Source organism: Amblyomma americanum, unplaced genomic scaffold, assembly GCF_052857255.1.
Source record: "Amblyomma americanum isolate KBUSLIRL-KWMA unplaced genomic scaffold, ASM5285725v1 scaffold_19, whole genome shotgun sequence".
Lineage (NCBI taxonomy): Eukaryota > Metazoa > Arthropoda > Arachnida > Ixodida > Ixodidae > Amblyomma > Amblyomma americanum.
In genome coordinates this window covers 936,927-956,765 of record NW_027526491.1, presented here as the reverse complement: position 1 = coordinate 956,765, position 19,839 = coordinate 936,927, and the positions used below count along the sequence as shown (strand labels likewise).

At 46.4% G+C, this 19,839-nt stretch overlaps 2 protein-coding genes across 4 annotated transcripts in view; one reads left to right on the top strand and one right to left on the bottom strand.

Moving 5' to 3' along the window:
* LOC144111931 (ankyrin repeat and BTB/POZ domain-containing protein 1-like) overlaps nucleotides 1-13,036 on the bottom strand; it is a 34,741-nt gene extending 21,705 nt beyond the window's left edge. For 2 of the 3 annotated variants that reach the window (XM_077645016.1, XM_077645017.1), the window contains exons 1-8: nucleotides 12,815-13,036; nucleotides 12,640-12,702; nucleotides 12,488-12,543; nucleotides 11,775-11,919; nucleotides 9,412-9,571; nucleotides 3,457-3,502; nucleotides 2,111-2,227; nucleotides 330-445 (exon numbers count right to left, since the gene is read on the bottom strand). In XM_077645016.1, coding sequence (XP_077501142.1) covers nucleotides 330-445; nucleotides 2,111-2,227; nucleotides 3,457-3,502; nucleotides 9,412-9,571; nucleotides 11,775-11,919; nucleotides 12,488-12,543; nucleotides 12,640-12,702; nucleotides 12,815-12,921 — 810 coding nt within the window. In that variant the 5' untranslated portion in view covers nucleotides 12,922-13,036. The remainder of the gene's footprint in view (nucleotides 1-329; nucleotides 446-2,110; nucleotides 2,228-3,456; nucleotides 3,503-9,411; nucleotides 9,572-11,774; nucleotides 11,920-12,487; nucleotides 12,544-12,639; nucleotides 12,703-12,814) is intronic. The other variant, XM_077645018.1, reaches the window with a different exon arrangement.
* A 189-nt stretch (nucleotides 13,037-13,225) lies between these two features.
* The window catches only part of LOC144111934 (uncharacterized), a 62,159-nt gene continuing 55,545 nt past the window's right edge, over nucleotides 13,226-19,839 (top strand). The window contains exons 1-2 of the mRNA XM_077645025.1: nucleotides 13,226-13,364; nucleotides 13,425-13,473. Coding sequence (XP_077501151.1) covers nucleotides 13,429-13,473 — 45 coding nt within the window. The 5' untranslated portion in view covers nucleotides 13,226-13,364; nucleotides 13,425-13,428. The remainder of the gene's footprint in view (nucleotides 13,365-13,424; nucleotides 13,474-19,839) is intronic.

Sequence of the window (19,839 nt, the reverse complement as noted above, 5' to 3'; positions counted from 1 at the left end):
AACATATTCAAATCAACAAGTAAGATTTGTGAAAATTTCACCAAAAGGCCTCATAATTAAAAAAAAACCAGCAAACCATTGGCAAAGAGAAACTGTCATCAGCTCAAGCCAGCTCAGACTTATCACGCCCTGCTGAGCTAGCTGTTTCCAGTGGTTGTGTTTCACTGCTGCTTTTTCACTACCCAGTTTTGCATAGCCTGTATATGCACCATAAAAGCCAAGTGAGTGAATGGGCACATGGATGAATGAACAAGTAGAGAGCACAAGTGACCTTACAAAAATTAATAAAAAAAGAAACAGAAAAATAACAAATCAGCCCAGCAGCTTACCCCTGATGCAAGCTCAACGGGCAATGTGGAGAAGTCCCTCTGAAGCTGCTCCCGGTAATGTGTGGGCTCAAGAAGGATGGTCTCACTCTCTGCGCTGACACCACTTCTCTGGCTTCCTGCATGGAAAAAAGAACTTACTTACTACCCAAACAGCACAGGTAATCAGTCCAATATTGGAAATGGATGGTTTCACTCTGCTACTTTGTAGGGCCGGACTTGGCCAATATGGTTCCAATATTGGGCCGATTACCTCTGCTGCTTGGGTAAGTACACTGAGAGTTGTTGCGCAAGGAAAGTGAGCAACTCTAAGCTCCAACACCAAGCCCTAATGCAGAAACACGTCTTCCTTGTGCCATGACTGCATGGTGCTAACTGTGAAAGGGTGAGCACAGTGCTGTGATTCCGCAGTCACTAGTTCATGGACTTATACGTACATCGCGCCAATGCACAAGCCATCACACAGTAATGTGAAATCTATGATGTTCCGAGCAATGCTTCATGAACATACTGTTCAATGCTGTATGTACCAATCAAACCATAAAATTTTCGATATCCCTACTACTCCCAGCAATCTAGGTGAGGTTAGGAAAGCTTAAATCCTCACCTGTTATCGTACCGTTATCAAGAAACATAATCTAAAAACCTCAATGCTTTTGCACCACAACAGTGTGATTGGTGAAATGCACTCAATGCACCACCACTGTGAGTACTTGGCCCATACCGTACGACTCTGTCTTTATTGCAGATTTCAGTCTGCATCTTTACTGAAAAATAATGCTATCGTATAACTGGGCCAGGTCACTGAGCCTAAGATTTCTGCAAATGTCAAGCCCTCTTTTATATGTTCAACTTTAGTTTCAATCAAACTCTCTTTTATACAAAAAAAAATCTGAGGGACACCAGTAGTTCACCTAAATGAAACAACAAGGCTTCACCATGAAGCGTCAGCTGATGGGCCCTATCAGGACCATGCTGACTTATAAAGCCCAATTTTTACAGAAAAGAGAGACACTGAGAGGCACTCTTTACCATGGTGAAGGCTTTACCTTGTCTATGCACCTGACATGCCACTCTAGATGACAGCAATGAAAGAAGTGCCATACACATGCATGCTTGCATGCACACTTGCATGCACACAATCAATGCACAGTCAAAGGTGTTCACATAGGTTAGATTAGGTCTGTGTTCTGAAGCGCACCCCCAAAGCCAAATAATGTCATGCACAGGAAGGCATGCATGCTGTACAGTCCCAGCACAATCTAGAGGAATGCTTGTGATGACACAGAGCAACTCCATGTGAAAATACCATTGTACTTCACACATGAAAGGCACAACAGAGTCCTCAAATGGTCATTTCTAAACAAAGTAGTGGTTAGCACAAGCTATACTCGCTGAACACACTGAAGGAAGGTGCCAACGTGCTTGTCGGGGGCACAAGACATGTGAAAGTCACAGCTGGAGTCATCAGCCATAGTTAAGTCCTACTTCATCCTGCAGGCCTTCACAAAAGGCTGCCCCATGGATGTATGGTTCCCTCAGTGGTAGCTAAAATACAGCACAACTATTAAATGTGAAGATCAATGAAAAATTAATAGAAGATCAAAGCGATTAATGCGACACAGTATGCGTCGAGCAGCATCGACAATCTCATAGTGTGAAGCATCCATGCGCCCATTTTGCTGTCATTTATGTGTTCAGCTAACCTATCTGGCTTCAGAGGCAACGACATGTCCAAACATTCCAAATCACAGCCGTGCTTGAGCGCATGCGCACTCACTCACCCTGATTCAGCACTTCTGCTAAAGCTTCCTTGACATCCGCAATGAGAGAAATGAGCTGGCATCGTGATGCAAGCTCGAGAAAACTCTCAAAATGCTTGGCTTGCATCTCAAGTCGGCCTGCAAGTAATGCAACAACGTATCAGTGCTTACTTAGATACGAGCTCTGGAAACAGCTTTGAATCTGTCAGCAAGAAATGTGCTATAGTGACAAGCAACTGAATAGCAGGGGCTGTGCGCTCAAGTGCACACCCTTTGGCAACACCTCTGCTCTCGCATTACATGATGGTTTTCGATAAGAAGGGAACTCCATTGAAGTAGCCACATTTCTGAAGCTGCCTCCCACTGAACATTAAGCCCACCAGGCCATGTTAAACTTAATTTGTGCACCAAAAGCACAGACCTTTGGGCGAGTTGGTGCATTGCAATCATGTACAAGCGCAAAAAACAAGGACCAGTTGTCCAGTCCTTCTTTGTCCTTGTTTTTTGCGCTTGTACATGATTGCGCAACAAAAGCTGCTTTTGAGCACTTTCATAGGTGCACTAGTCTTTCTGTACTGCAACCAGACCATTTCACTCGGGAGGATGACATGGAAGGGAGGTGATCATAGCTTGGAGCAACAAACACTTCTCTCTGAACACGCTACCGCAGCCACAGTGACAGCTTACGAAGCTATGTTGTATGAAACTGCTTTGCTCCCCTTAGTGGCTTGACAGTGCACTCAAGTATTGTACAATGCTGATGTTCAAGAGAAGCGCATCAGCTCATTAATTTCTATTCTGCATCCAGCTGCATTGTTCAAGCAGTAGCCGTGTGCAGAAAGCTGCAGTGGTCCCAACAGCAATGGCTTCTTGCTATAACCACGGACTTGCCCACATTCCCCATCAGCTCACAACTACTGGCCTGGCTCTACTGCCCTAATAATGACTGAGATAATGATGTTTCAAATGCATACACACAAGAAAATCCTTTTGTGAGCCTGGCTCCCGTGCAGAAAATAGCATAGCGCCTTGCCTTAGTGAAATGCGACCGCTACTCCTTGCATGCTGAGAAAAACTGCATAGCAGTTAATTTAGGCATTTACCCTGACTTCATAACAAGAGGAAAGGCAAGAAGGCAAAATTTTCCTTTTCAGACTAGATAAAATATCAACAAAAGTAAATTATAATAATAAAAACAAACAAGAAAGAGTCGCACACTAAGCCAGCAAAGTCCCTCATAGACTACAATTTACTAATTAGTGGGCAAACTTGCAAGTATTCAACAAAATCATTTTAAAAGGAAGCATTCTAACAGCTTGCGGATAACTGCTTCATGCTTATTGAAAACTATCACTTAATATACCCACCTGTGTACAGATACTGAGTGATGATCCTGAACACAGCACCATCAACCTGAAGAGAACAAAAGAGTGCGCTAGGTACCAGTTGCATGCCAGTGGCATCTAGTAGCTAGGAAGGTAACTGTGTCTACCCATGAGCTGCATCTTTTATAGCATTTTTTATTACATTTTTAGCAAACACACACAATTTAAAGCACACTGAGCTACTCATTTTTCTATCGTTTTCCACAGTGAAGCACACTGATAAAAGCCTGTAATCCATCTTCAGCAAGAGTTTAGAACTCTTCGCCCTGCTCTGTGACCTATGTTTAGGGCAACAAAAATAAAAAGCATGGCTTGCATTCCTTGCCACCAGATGTTACTAGTGCATGACACTATCAGAACAAATGGTTCATTTTAAAGCATAAACTTCCCGATTCTGTACTATGAGGAAAAGCTGCTTTCCTGCACACTAACAGAACAAACAAAAAGAACATTCAATAAAAAGATTACAAGCAACACATGCTTGAGAAGTGCACACATCACAGAATTCAGCCAACATGCCCAAAGTACTTTAGATTAAGCAATACATCAAACCGAAAGAATGATTATCATCGGGCTTCAAAATGTTTTCTCCTCACAAAATGCAAAGAACATGTTTCAGTGCTACTGTTCAGGTAAATAAATTGTCAGCAATATAACGTAGTGCTAAAAGGACCCTGAAATGATCTTGATGATCATATTCTAGCGCAACAAATCTGTAGCATTTTTTTTTGTGAGTATTCGAGTCAAATTTAAAAGCTCTGCATATACCTACAATTTACAATTAATTTTTTTAAAGTCTCAGCTCGCAGCCGATTAGGGCGACATCCCACCATGTGTTCTTAGCCACAGTTCTCCCGCCGACACAGAGCAGGGAATCTGAGCGAGCCTTCTCATTGGGTGTGCCCAAGTGGCGTGGGCAGAACGAGACACACTCCCGACCTGTTTTGTTTATTTATTCATTTTCGTGTGTGTGGAGCCTCGGCACGTACGGGTTGAAGCGGGAGAGGAGGAGCGTCATTTTTAATCGCAGGTATCTTTGGTTTTAACGAAGGTAGCTGTGATAAAGATGAAGTGTGGCAAGTGCGCTGCACGCACTCGCGCGCATGGGGGGAGAGAAGACGACGAAGTAGGAGAATACAGATCGGCTCGACCGTATGCTACGTGTACTGTTTCATTGCTAATTATCATTACAACGATACAACATATTTTGGCGACGAGGATGCTGTTTTGATTCGGGACCTTCACGTGGCCTGCTCACCATCCGTCATGAGCTTTTCTGGGCTTCAGCCACCACCACCCTTCCTGCCGACTCCTGGTCGTCCTGCCCTTCCATGGGAGCAATGGGAGCTGGCGTTCCGGAATTACATGCTGGCCTCTGGTGCCTCTACTCTGGGCGCGGACAGGCGGAAGGCCATCCTGCTGAATTGCCTCGGACTGGAAGGTCAGCGCATTTTTTATACATTGGCGCCGCCGTCGTCCCCTCCAGCGCCTACAGCTGCGGCTTCGCACTCCGGTGACGAGACGCCCCGCCTTGACGAATTTGATGCGGCGATATCCATCCTGTCGGAGCATTACAAATCGTCCGTGAATGTAATCGCCGCACGTCATCGCTTTCGCCGTCGAGTTCAGGCTCCAGGAGAGACAACCGATGAATACGTCGCTGTCCTTCGCAGTCTTGTCGCCGACTGCGGGTTTGGGACCATGGCGGACGATATGATCAGGGACCAGCTGGTGGAGAAGACCTCGAGTTGCCATCTGCGTGAGCGCCTACTCATGGAAGGCTCCTCCTTGACTCTGTCGCGCGCCATGCTCCTTGCTCGACAGTGTGAGCAAGCTTCTCGGGAAGCCAGGGAATTGGCTGAGGAGGACGCTCCAGTACATCGTGTGAGATGCGAGCGTGGATCGAGACAAACACCACCTCAGGCCCATTGCTGCAAGTGCCAAAGTCAACCATCACAACCTGCTGCTGCAATACCAGAGCGCATGTGCTACCGCTGCGGTTCTACAACTCACCTAGCGAACAACCCTGCATGCCGAGCCCGCAACCGCAAGTGTCGTCGGTGCGGCAAGGTGGGCCATTTCGACTCTCTCTACTAGTTGTCCGACCGTCCTGTTCAAGTTCAGCAAGTTGCAGATACTGCTGACACATCGTCGATGCCGGATGGCTCCAGCAGTGCATCTATTCTCAATGTTGAAAGTCAAAAAAACGGAATTTTCGCATCAGTCCTGATTGAAGGCAAGTTCATCCGCTTCCTGATTGACACCGGCTCATCTGTGTCAATTATTTCTGAAGATCTATACCACCGATTCTTCGCTAAATGTTTCCCGCTTAAATCAACTGCAGTTCAACTATTGGACTATTCTAAGTCTCGGATTATAGTCCAAGGGTGTTTTGTTGCCACAGCAAAGTTCCACGACCGTACCGCCTGCATCCTGTTGTACGTTGTCTCGGGAGGCACAACGCTGCTGGGCCTGGATTCCATTGCCGCTCTACAAATGAAGATCAAAGGTGCATCGTTGGAATGTCTTTCCATGACACCGGATACGCCTCTGTTACCTCCTGAGCTACGTCCACACTTCGAACATCTCTTCTCCAAGGAACTCGGAGTTGCTCGTGGCTACGTGCACAAAGTCAGAGTGCAGGATTCCGTTTCTCCTGTTGCTTGCAAGCTCCGACGGCTGCCGTTTGCCATTCGTCAGCAGGTGTCCGAGGAACTCCAGAAGCTTGAAGCTCAAGACATCATTGAACGGGTTTTCATTGAACGGGATTTCACCCATAGTCGTGGCTCGGAAAAAAGATGGCTCCATCCGAATGTGCGTCGATTTGCGTGAGCCGAACAAGACTATTGTGGTCGACAGTTTTCCTTTGCCTCAAACGGAAGAACTTCTACATAGCTTGGCCGGGTCACAGCGTTTTTCGAAGTTGGACCTTGCCTCGGCTTACCATCAAGTACCACTTAGCCCTGAGAGTCGGGAATTGACCACATTCATTACCCATGATGGCCTCTTCCGCTTCAAACGAGTGTGTTTCGGCCTTGCTTCGGCGCCTTCGGCTTTTCAGAAGATGATGCACTTAATTTTAAAAGGGTGCAAAGGTGTCCTCTTCTACATCGACGACATCATAGTCCATGGCACCTCCCGACAGGAGCACCTGACCAACCTTCGTGCTGTTCTCGAGCGCCTGTCCCAAGCTGGACTCAAGCTCAACCACAAATGTGTCTTCGATGTTCCGAAGCTCACTTTCTTGGGGCATGTTGTCAGCGGTGAAGGACTGTTTCCGCTTTCTTCTGCCATCGAGGCGATTACGAAGGCTCCGACTCCATCTAACATCAGCGAGCTTCGCTCCCTCCTTGGACTTGCGGGTTTCTACTCCAAGTTTATCCCGCATTACTCCGACGTCGTTGAGCCTATGCGCGCCCTAATTCGAGGCAGCGACTCCGCCTTCACTTGGACTGCTGCTGCGGATTCAAGCTTCAAACTACTGAAGTCCATGTTGACGTCATGTGACGTGTTGCATTTTTTTGATCCTGCCCTTCCCGTGGTCTTAACGACTGACGCTTCCGGATATGGCCTTGGGGCAGTGCTTCAGCAAGACAACGGCCATTCCCTGCAAACTGTTGCGTTTGCCTCCCGTACCTTGACACCCCAAGAAAGAAAGTACTCTGTTGGTGAACGTGAGGCCCTAGCTTGCGTTTGGGCGTGCGAACGGTGGCACGTGTATTTGTGGGGCCGGCCTTTTGTTCTACGCACCGACCACAGTGCACTTGTCATTTTGCTGTCGACGAAAGGAACGGGCCATCGGCCGTTGCGAATTTCACGTTGGTCGGCTCGCCTGTTGTGCTACAACTACGCTGTAGAGTACCGCAAAGGCAATGACAACTCTGTTGTGGATGCTCTGTCTCGCCTTCCCTTACCGACCACATCGTGCAGTGAGCCCAGTGAGTTCGACGCCAGTGACGACGACTTCGTCTGCCTGCTATCGCCAGCCGTGACTCTACAAGAGCTTCAAGAGGCAACCATCAGCGACGCGGCAGTTGCTCAAGCCATTCAGTTTACATCGGCGACATGGCCGGACAAGAAATCCCTATCGGAGAACCTTAGGCCATACTATCTCCTGCGCTCGGAGCTGTCCGTCGTGCAAGGCGTCTTGTACCGAGGTGACAGGCTCGTCGTTCCCGAAAGTTTGCGACGACGCCTCATGGACATCGCGCACGAGTCACACCCCGGGATCAGCCGCACGAAAAGTCGACTGCGAGAGCTCTACTGGTGGCCGCGAATGGACGAGCACGTCGAAGAAATGGTACGGACATGCGTCGTGTGCCAGTCCTGTGACAAATCGGCTCGTCCGGTGGCAGCTCCTCTGCAACCTGTCGCCTTCCCAGAGAAACCTTGGGATAAGGTTGCCATTGATATCGTGGGGCCTTTCGACCAAGCTCCCAGTGGCTGCCGCTTCGCGATTACTCTCATGGATTATTACAGTAAGTGGCCAGAAGTTGTCTTCGCTGATGCCATCACAACTCAAACCGTTCAAGAATTCCTGCTTGGCCTCTTCGCTCGTGAGGGTTACCCTCAAGAGATTGTCTCTGACCACGGACCTCAATTTTCATCGATGGCCATGCAAACTTTCCTCCGCGAACGGGGGATACGCCATTGCTACTCTTCAGTGTACCATCCCCAAGCTAATGGACTCGTTGAACGATTCAATCGAGTGCTTAAGTCCTACATTCAGCTAGCTCTGTGCGAGCGACGCGACCTACGTACAGCGATTGTGGACTACCTCGGTGTCTACCGCTGTACGCCCCATGCCACGACAGGAATTGCACCAGCTGTCCTACTTCATGGCCGGTTGCCCCGCACAAGACTTAACGTCGTAGGACTGCCGGATCAGTCCTTCTCAATGGATCCGACAAAAGCGCTTAAGCTTTTGCGGCAGAGGCTTGACGAGAAACAAGCGCAATACAAGCTTTATGCGGACCAGCGGAGTGGCGCACAGTGTCGTGACTTTCAGATTGGCCAGTACGTGCGTGTCCGCAAACCAAATGTGCGAGGCAAACTGTCAGCTCGGTTTTCGGAGCCTCGGAAGGTTGTGGAGCAGCGTGGACCTGCATCTTATCTGCTGGATGATGGGCGAGTGTGGCACTCGTCCAAGTTTTCTGCGGTTCACCCAGAAGTAGTTCAGCAGCAACTGTCCTCCTCAGCTCCAGCGGCCTTTTTCGCTGATATTTCGCCGCCTATCGACGGCAACCGAATGCCGCCGCCCAGTCCACAGTCCGGAACCGTGGTCCAGGGTCCTTCTTCGGACGCGCCTTCAATCCATATGATGCCAGCCGTTCCGCCTGCTCCGGAATCGGCAGCCGCTCCTCAACCCTTGTGTAGTAAATCCGCAGCGGCAACTGCGGCTTCACCTCCTGCGCCGCCTCGCCGAAGTACTCGCAAAAAGAAGCGGCCCGCATGGTTCAAAGACTATGACATCCGCTAGACATTTAGTTTTTTTTAAGTGCGGCGGAAATGTGATAAAGATGAAGTGTGGCAAGTGCGCTGCACGCACTCGCGCGCATGGGGGGAGAGAAGACGACGAAGTAGGAGAATACAGATCGGCTCGACCGTATGCTACGTGTACTGTTTCATTGCTAATTATCATTACTACGATACAACAGTAGCTTAAAAATTTTTCTGTTGCGATGACGAATGATAAAATACCGACTGCTCTTCCATATTAAATATTGTTGCATGGCCCCTTTAACATGCACGGGAAGTAGTTTGTGGCAAATGTAGACGAAATGGTGACCTGTGATTGAAACCAGGGGTGTGCCGCAGTGACTGGGGCCCCAAAAATTGGCACATACTAACCACATAGCTGCAGAGGACAAATACTTAGTATAAACGACGTTACGAAAGAATGGCAAGTTGTTGCAGGCAGCATTACGGCACACTTACTGCATGGTGAGTAACTGGAATCAGCTGCCGTCCTGCCCACTTGTCAAGCAGTGAACGGCGGAAAAAGTCACAGCGTGCCGCCAACACACAGCGGTGAGCAGGAATTATTTCCCCTTGTACACTGAATGATACATCACAGTGCTGACTGTCCTCCAAGCACCTGCAAGCATGAAATTTTCATTGTAGACTGGATTTTTTTTATTGTAAAGAACTTCCAGGAGAACAAAGGGCCATGCTACCCTTTTTGAGACCAACTCTACACGTCAGTTGGTCTACTCTCTCTCGTCACCATGCCTTCCCAAGACAACGCAGTGCACCCACAATACTTGGTGTTTTCATTTTCAAAGAACTGTTTTGGCAGTTTCACTTTCAATGCATGCTAACTTCGTGAACTTGCAAGGCTGTAAACAGAAAATTGGCAGTGGCCGCAGAGCCTGTTGACGTCTAGTATTTCAGTACCATATGCAGCTGTCAGGTATGGTGACAGGGAATCTAGAAGAAAAAAAAATGTCCTCCAGCAGATTTCCACTCAAACCCTGCCACCTTTCTCCACCTTACAGTTGCTCACTCGAACCATGCTGCACACTGTGCCACCAGTAACAAATAAAGAGGGTTAGAGAGGACAATTAAAGTTGGCCTAGGTTAATCGGTCAGCACTTTTTTTTTATTATTATTGCGCAAATATGCCCTTCGGCATAGGAGAGTTATATGTGCATAGGAGAGTTATATGTACTTGTGCAAGGCGGTGTCGGCTATAAATGCCAACAAGGCCCGGTATTGGGGTCCATTAGTCCAGATCCGAGTGTCTGGTGGCCGGCTGTGGTGGTAACCCTGAATACCGAGGTATTGCTTGCGTGCCTCCCGAAGTCCGGCGCAAGTTAGTATGAAGCGAGCAAACGTCACCTCTGTAGCAGAAGCGGGGCAGAAGGGGTAAAAAAAAGTCAAATAGCTACTTGCACATAAATGAGATTTTTTTTTTTTACTAGAACTATTACTCATGCAGCTTTAGCACGAAATCAAATACTAAGCAATGCAAGACCATCAACCATAATGCCACCACTGCCAAGCTTTAATTGCAGCAGTGAAACAAAAATGTTGCGGCTTTAGCTCCAAATTTTGCAGCAATGAGAGCATCTTTTGCTTTCAAACAAACACCAACAGAGCCATGAGAACTGAAACTATTGGCTGTCAGTAGAACAAGACCTTGACGGATTTGTGTTCAGAGTCTTTTAAATGATGCTTGCATTGCTGTTACAACTTTCAACTGACCCACAAAAGCATTCCAGCGGTACGTTTAAAGCTAATGTTGGCAGCTGGAACATTCATTCAGATGTACTGTGTTTGTCACACCAAAGAGACCACAGCAGCAGAAGCAGGGCACCATCAGTGACTGTACAATGTACCATGTAAGTCAGTATGTGGATGTGAAAGTATATCAAAATAAGTAAGAAAACAGATCTTAGGTTTCATCTGAACTCCTGCAAGTTGATGTTCTGCAAAGTCATGCACTTTGGTATACGTAACTGAAAGCAGAAAAAACTGCACAAAAAACTGACAGACTGCACAAAAAACTGATGATAGCCGGTAATGCGAAATTTGAGCGCAGCTGTTCGCGCGACACCTGCCATCGCTGACAGGTGGCATGTTATGCTTTTAACCACTCTCCGGCATCTTCCCGTGGCAGTCACCTTCCAGGTGGCGCTTCGCTCTGCTACTTGGATGTTGGACCAGATGTTCAAGCAAGGTTAGAAATCAAACAACAGCCGTACCCATCCATCCATGGACAACCGGTTACGCCGACAACACCAACGCCGACACGGAATGTAGGAACGGGTGCCTAGGAGCTGCGTTCTAAAATTGAGTAAGAGCAAGCTCGTGGTGTAGGTAGGAAAAGTGTGTGGTATACCTCTTTCCGAAACCAACAGAAGACCCAGTACATTAGGCATACCAGTAAGCTAGTACATAATGTGTGACATTCACTGATATGGCAGTGACAGCAATAGCCACAATATTGAATTTTCTGTCCTCATCGCAACGTCATTGAAATCATACTGATGGGGACTCTCCTGCAGTGCACCTCGATAACTAGCTGACATGAAACTCATTGTAAGGACCAGCATACAGTGCCTTGTCCTGCCAGCTTGCTCGTTAGCATGCTCAGAACGGAAAGCGAGTAAAACAGGGGCCGGTCACGAGCAGACATAAGGCATATAGTGAAATAGAAAAGGTTAACGGGTTAATGCCCATATATGCAGAACTGGTCATTGAGGTCACGGGGCTGTTAGGCTAGTCAGCCCTGATCGTTTGCATATACCACAACGGGAACTGTCCAACATCGTGGCAAAATTTAAAGAAGTTCGTACCTGCGCAAGAATTCATCATAGGTGTCCCGGCGCATCGTGTTCGACGTGATCACTTTTCGGTCTCGCAGGAGATCTCGAATCTCCAGGCTCAGCGATGCATACAGACAGCGCTCGCCATCGAAGGTGTTGGCCACACAGCTTGCGCCTGCGAATGAGTGCGGTAAAAAGAAAAGGTAAACTAGCATGCGTGCTCTCACGAAAGGAAAGCTGCTGGAACAAATCTGCACGCATAAAATTAGCACACTATGTATAGCAATAGGTTTAGAGATAAGCTAGCAAAAACACGCATGAGCTCATGTACAGCATTTAAAAGCATACCGATTAAAAGCAACTCATTCCTTTTAAGTGCACTGTTAGCCCCATTGCAATATGAGGTATGTGGAAGAAATATGTGCGTTTTTTTTTTTTTTCAGTGATGTTGATCGGCAGTGCATTCGGTGGAACTTAACCGAACCTCAATATGCTACCTGAACACACATACACACGATCAGCCGGTATAAAGTGAAACTTGGAGAGGGGAAATGAATGGGGACACTGGTGAATATCATTTTATGTGACATCAGTAGATCCAGCTCCTTACGGTGCACAATAGGCATATCAATGTTAAAGAAACGATAACCACGCCAGTTGCCCATGTGAATGAAAGTATTAATACGAAAAACGTGCATGCATGCTATGAATTGTGTGCGCGCGAAACCCGCGACAATGCCCACCTTGGAAGAGTAAATATTCGACGACGTCCTTGTGGCCGCAGAGACAGGCGTAGTATCTAAAAAAGAAATAAAAAATTGTGAGAAGGAAATGACTGCTCGATTTCGACCAGCAACCTGAGTAATTTGTCAGGTCGCGATATCGAGCCGCTCACAGAGGTGTGCCGTCCCATCTGTCCCTCACGTTGAGCTCGCTTTCCTGTTCTTCGACGAGGTACCTTCAGAAAAATAAGGGAGAAGTGAATGACGGGAGGCTGACAGCTGTCATCATGCCGTGCCGGATTCGACACACGACAAAGGGTCGACTTGGGTGCTCGATTTTTCGCGTACTTCACCCGGGCAAGGTCGCCTGTCCTGCAGCTGAGGAACAGCTCCAAGGTGTTCCTCCGGAGTCCATCGTGACTTTCGGCGATCAGGGCGTCTTTCTCCAACCGCATACCTGCGCCGTCCACGCGACTTTACCAAGCTCTCCACACCACTAACACAACCGAAAGCTGTGCACATTCAAGCGGCGATCCGGAAACACGAGGTAGTGGACATGAGCCATTGTTTATTGGTAGTTCCGTACAAAAAAAAAACATTACATAGTATATGCGCAAAAAAAAACAATTATGTGAAATTGCCAACTATAAAGTAAGATCATGTTTTAAACATGCAGCTAACTAAAATAAAAAGTATTCTGTTATGAGAGGGCGCCACCTAATGACCTAAGTATAAAGTTCGCCATTTCGACTTCGGAACGTCGTTACACTGTAACGTCGTGGAACGCATAGAGCTAATACTACGAAGATATCCACGCGAGCTGGATTTTGGCTGTTGCTTTCGCGGCCAAACGCGGAGGGAATCTTCGCTGAAGTGGAACGGCGGTTTAGGATTCAAGGTTGGTACTGCGGTGTGACCGCGAGAAACAACGTGTTGTAAAGGGGTTTTGTTTGTGCAGCGCGATGGCGGACGAAGATCCCTTGAACGAGCACTGCGAGTGGAAAGAGGTAAGTGGTACTTTTCTAAAGAACTTGTGCGCTACCGAGCCTCAACGCGCATTAATTTCTTGGGGCACCGGCAACAGGTGTCCGCCAAACTAATCAACTTCAAAAGTAAAGACACTTACTGGTCATATATCGCTTATTCTTGATTAATAAAACCCGTAATTTTATCAACCAGCACGCTTCTATTCCAGAAGCTTGAAATGTGCCGGTATCGCAATGTGCGTTGAACGCGACGCGCGGTCGCGCGTCCATTGCGCTTTTGCAATGAAGTTTGTAATTTTGTAAAATAGAGTGGAAACAAGAAGCCTGATGCGAGGGACTCGTAACGTACCCTTCAATAATTCGATGATGATACCGTAACGTTGCATCTTTTTTTTTCTGCTCGCGTAATTTGTCGTCGATCTGTGGAGCCATCGGCTTGGAGGGTCGACCGTGAACATTTTTTTTGAAACGCAGGACCGAAACACCCGTACATGCGAAATCTTCTGTACAACTAGCGCATGGAGTCGATGCGACGCGCCCCAGACGCTACTTAAGTTCTAGTACACTTTAGTACAGTGCTCGTTGATCCCCTAATGGTCGCAGTTAAAAGGGAGTCTTTCTCTGTTGTCACTTGAGACGGCGTTCGCCCCCCTGCTGCTGCACTTGCATCATCCGCTGCGACTAGGGGACAATAAATTGCAGACGTGTCTGCTCGCGTGTTTCGATGTCGTAGCCATGGACGAAAACATGATAGTTTTCCGGTATCGGCGTTGGATTCCTGGCCCTATCTCAGCGAAGATTTTCTTCGCCGTTAGATCCCGCCCTGCGGCTCAGTGGGTATACTGCGTTCGGCTGTTGTGTCATTGTTGAGCGTTGTTGTGCCATTATTGAGGCAGGGGCATATTAATGGGTTAACCTTCCTTCCTGCCTTTCAGTTCGTCGTCCTCTCTCTATGCATAACTCATGGAATGGGGGAAGCGGTCCCATTCGAACCATGTGTTTCCTCGACTTCTTTCAAAAAATTGTCTGTGGTTTAGCTCTGGTTAATCCAAGTCGAATTGCGAAAGCTTCGTTTCCTCGGCACGTTGTCTACGCAGCGTCTCATTCCGACGCTCTCGAGAATTCAAAGCGGTCTCTTTCGCAGTTGAAGAGGCACTAAGGGAGGTGTCACTTCTAGCCGCATCTGCGTTACGACGCTTCTCCAGTCTTGCGGCGCGTTCTTCTGGCGTCTCTTGAGCGCGTTGTCTCTTGCTCGCTTCGTTCTGTCGTTGTTGCGTCTCTTTCGCGCTCTCCATGACAACTACAATATGCACGCCGTTTAGCTAAACGTTGTTCCCGGTCTTCATGCGTTTCTTCCGCACGCCGCCGCTTCTTAGCTGCAGCACATCGTTGCAGCTTCACCTTATACACATCATCCGGGGTTGCGTGGTGAACGTGCGCGTCACCTGAAGGCAACTTTTTTGAAGCGAAAAGCTTCACTACGCCAGCTTTTCGAGCCGTCAGCGGGGCCGCAAGTTTGACCTTGAATGTAGCTGGAGGTCACGGTGGCCACAAGTTTCAGCTTTAATGTAGATAGAGGTCAAATGGTGGTAGCCAGGTTCGACACATGACGTCAACTACAGCGACTGTTACACCAACTATCTCGACTTTGACCTTTACCTCCGGTCAAGTGTCTGTCGGCATCGCATGCACGGGTCATGAAAGTGGGTTCTGCATTAAACGCCGGTGCATTCTGATGTGAAAATGGCACTAGGTGTGATCGATGCGACGCCTGCCGTGGAGACGACACCCGGACCGCGCCCGTATAAGGGAAGGAAAATGAAATGAAGATTTGTTTTAAGGGAAGCAAATTACGCCTGTCTCACATATCTTGGTGGACACCCGAAACGCGTTAATGTTAATTAGTAAAGGGATATTTAGCCAAATTCTAAAACAGTAGAACCCCACTATAGTGAACCCGGATATAGTAAAGTGAAACTGCGGTCCCATTTCGCCTCCCATAGACAAACTGTACATTTTTTTTTTCGGTTATAGTAAGGATTTTTTTTTTTCAAATAAAACGGCTATAGAAAAGAGAGCCTGGCCTTGGCGACGTACCTCCCGCGGAATGATGACAACGTGGTACGCGCGAGGCCGATATTCGGAGGTAAATGCATACCAAAGACAATAAAACGGCGCTCTTTGAGATAGCTTCACCACCAAAATCGACAGCTGTGAAGAGAAGCCAACTTAATCTTGGGGCCGTGAGGCGAAGCGTGCGGCGCGCACGAAAAAAAAAAAAAGTAAGGCGGGCTATGAACGCAGAAAGAAGGAGGCGCGGGTCGCTCAAGACAAACTTCCTCAGAACATAAACAAAATCGAAAACGTGATAACATGAAATGAGATAACTGAAGATAAGTAATTAACACATAAAAAGACAGTAAGAGTAGTATATGGAACGTATTTGTGAGTTCCTTTCATAAACTAACACTGTGTTTAGTAAGTAGCCAGTGAATTTCCAGAGAGCATCCTCAGAGCCATACCATCACCAACAACTGATATAGTAAAGACCCTGATATAGTAAAGATTTTTTCTGGTCTGAGTCACTTTACTATAGAGGGGTTCTACTGTAGTTAACTTTTGAACTACTATAGTGATAGGCACCAGATTGCAATTAGAGATTTGCAGCCAGCCATTAGTAATAGCCATGTGAATTTTTAGAATTTCAAAAGCCTGATAACTCTCGCTGCTCCAGCACAACTAATATTGGCTACATCGTACCCAAATATGCGCGCTTTTGAAAAGCATGCAGGCAAAGCAACCCCTCCAGTGCTCGTAACTAGTCGAAATAGCCAAATCTTGTCGAGCCACAGCGCTGAGGGTAACCGCGTTCTCTAAATCATACTGATATGGCCGTTACTAATGGCCAGCTACAAATCTCTGATTGCAACCAGATGCCTGTCAGTAATATTTACAGTTAACTATTAGAATTTAGTTAATCACTTTACTAGTTCACGTGATTTACTTGTTTTTTGACGTTCACCAACACTGGTATTACCATGCTGCAAAAAGCTTCTCTTTACCTCAAACACCCTATTTTTAAAAAATTGCAATCGGCTTCCCAGGGACGCCTCATATATCAACAAATAATCGGGGAACATCGACAGCGGAGAGTAAGGGAAGAAATTAAAGGTATTGTTGCATGCCTCAATGAGCAGCAGAACACATCAGCGAATCTGATCATCACTAAGGAGCATCTGTGAACAATGCTCTCAGTTGTGCTTTTGATTTGAAGTGCAGCCATCACTTTGTTAGGGAGCTACTCCCAGTTGCTAACTGTGTTAGGAAAAAGAATTATTTAAAGCTATTATTATATGTGGTACTGGTACGGTCTAATTTTCTTGGTATGTATTGTCTCTCCTAGACGAAATTTGTTGCTGCTTCTTAACGAACAGTGTTCTACCTGTGCCAGTTTTATTTGTGTGTACCCTAATCAGAACCCACGTACATATGATGCGCATTTGTTTTAAACGGAATTCTTGAAAAAATGCACCGCCTCCGCACCCCAAGTACCACTGTGCTCGCACATAGTGGGTGTTTTAAGAAGTGCGAAACAATGGGGGTGCTCTGAGCAGGCTTCCAAGTTGGTTGATTTGTCTAAACCAGATTTCTGCTTCCTGCGGCCAAACAGCTCCCAAGTGTCTCGTGCTTTTCCATGAGATTATTTGTAATTTTGATTTAAAGGTGCATTCTGTCATGCAAGTATTTAACTAAATATGATCTATAAAACACTGTCGCATGTTTATGTATGCCTGGAGGCCCATAGCAGAAAGCGTGGAAAACTCGTTAGGGAAGAACTGTCTGCCAGATTTTGTGTGTACATTCAAGGCACCGCCAAGGCTTGAGATATGCATGTGGATTAACCCTGTCAGGCTGAACTTTTGCTCGAGTATGATGAGAACGTACGTGTTGTGAAATTTTGATCAGGTTTTTTTTCTGTGCATAGCGAACATTTTCTAACCTAGACCTCCTTATATTCAGGGCCCTTCGTTTTGGGTTCTTTTTCTTTTCGATGTGGGGGGTGTAGAAAACCGACCATATTTTTCTAGCTCAAATTTGGGTGAAAATTGGGTTACTCAGAAAAAAAATTTTACGTAGTTTGGGCTTTTTTGGTACACAAGACAGTATAATGGCAATGATTTGTTTTTCTGCTAGACACGAAATTTTCTTGTTTTGCTCAATATTTCATAAACAAAATGGAAATTGCAGATTCCAGTAAAAAGTTATTTACTAGTTAAGATTTTTTTATACCCTGTTACAAATATTCCATCGCATACTCTATCAGTCTCCCATGAGAGACTCCCGCGTCTGAGCAATACCACATCCTGCCATTATTTGTATTATGTGAAAACATTAAACATCATAGCGACGATTTTAAATGCGGAAGGTGTTGGGTCAGGGTGTTGTCAGCGTGGATGGTGCTTCCTAAGCGAAATTGATATACAACGTCTTGTCGGCACTCATGTTCTGGCCTCTCGTTTCTACATCGTCCTTTTCGAACTTGTCCTCAGATTCGTCCACCTCATAAGAACAAGAATTAAAAGAGGTTCAGGGTCCTTGATTGACCAAAGACACCCCTCTGCAATAAGCTTTAGATATCCACAAATTTTCTTGTGGTGTCTTGAGCTTTGTGAGCTGAAGACCAATATGGTCTAGAAGGCCGGCCCACTTTCAGGGAAAAATCGGGTTTGACCTGATTCTTAAGAAAGAAGTTCGGTGTGCAAAAACCAGGTAAAAGTGTGTTTTACATGAAAAACGAAGGGCTTTACTTACATTGCATAGCCTCTGCCAGCAAAATTATAATTTCCTGTGACAAAGCGTACTGCTTCCTTTTTTGCGCTTGTTCCATTTTATCTGTGAGGTTTCTTTTGTGTTGATCCCAAGTTATACATTCATATTCTAAGGCAGACATAATGTTAGTCAGGTATGTTTACTTTCAAGGATGACTGAGTGTGCTTAAAAATCACTTTGGTAAAAACAATAAGCTTTTTGCTGTAATTTAGTATGATTAGGCCAGTGAAGCACTTCAGTAAATGTAACTTCAATATATTTAACAGTTTCTGTAGTTCAAACCACATTATTTGTTTTACACGAGCTAAGGGAGGGCTTTTTTCATCCTTTCTTTTTGTAAACTGCACATAACATTTTTCAGTACTGAAAGTCATCTGCCATAGATTGCACCAGAGAGAGACTTTTTTGACTTTAGACTGCAAAATAGACACATCGTCAAGGAATTTGATTGGACAGTATACAGCACAGTCATTAGCGTATGGCCTGATGATGGTGGATGGAAGGTCTGCTGCTCAGTCATTTATTGACACTATTAGGCCTCAAAGTTTATTTACTAGACCAAGGTCATATACCGTCGCGCACTCCCCCATGCCGGTGTCCTTCGCATGCCGCAGTTCACGCACGTGTATGTCTCCACCGCGGCAGTCCTCCCCGCTCATACCAAGCACCACGCATGTCCAGTTCCTGCGCCCTTCCCCCAGGCCACCGCGTTGCCGTCCCCATCAGCTTGTTCCACAGTGCTCCACTTTGACACCTGCTCGCGGCACTGACACTGGCCCTCACAACACAAGGAATAAAAGTGCACTTTATAGATCTGATGTTACACTGTTCAGAACAATGTACTGTTTATGCAAGGGTAAACAATTGCTTATCCTCTCGAGATTATTATGAAAATGAAAGCTAACTAGGTGTGGCAATTTTTTTGCAAAAGAAGATTGTGCATATACTTGTTGATCAGTTTTTAAACTGGTTGCAAATATGTCTGGTGCAAATTAGTTTGCTATCTTGGGAGGTATGCTTCTAATAAAACATATCTAGGCACTATATGCTACGTATTGCTCAACCGAAGCAACGAGTCCGAGTTATCACAGCATTTGTTCTCTGAGCTCCTGAAATCTTTGTGCAGAAAACCGCACCGGGGTGATGACTAATACACAAGGGTGCACAAATGTGGCTTCTCATTTTAGTGATCAGTCTGGTGTGATTTTGTGTACGATGAACTACCAACTAGTCCCTGTTATTGCTCACCTGATCTTGATGCATCTATGCCCAGGGCTATAGCTTTTAGCGTAGTGCGGGTTCCCATCCGAGTTCATTTAGTTGTGTTGTGCATGATAAACCGGAGGGAAAACCATGCTGACCAGGAGAAAAATGATATTTTCCTAGAAGTGCTTTACCTAGGTTAGAGTACAGGAAGTGTTCGAGCATATCTTACAGCAAGTGAAGGTTAAAAATACTGTACAATCACTTTCTTTAAATACTTGCATCACTTTGGATGCCAGTGATGGATGCCCAGGCGAAGACAAGACCTCTTGTCGAAACATTGGCAAGCAATCT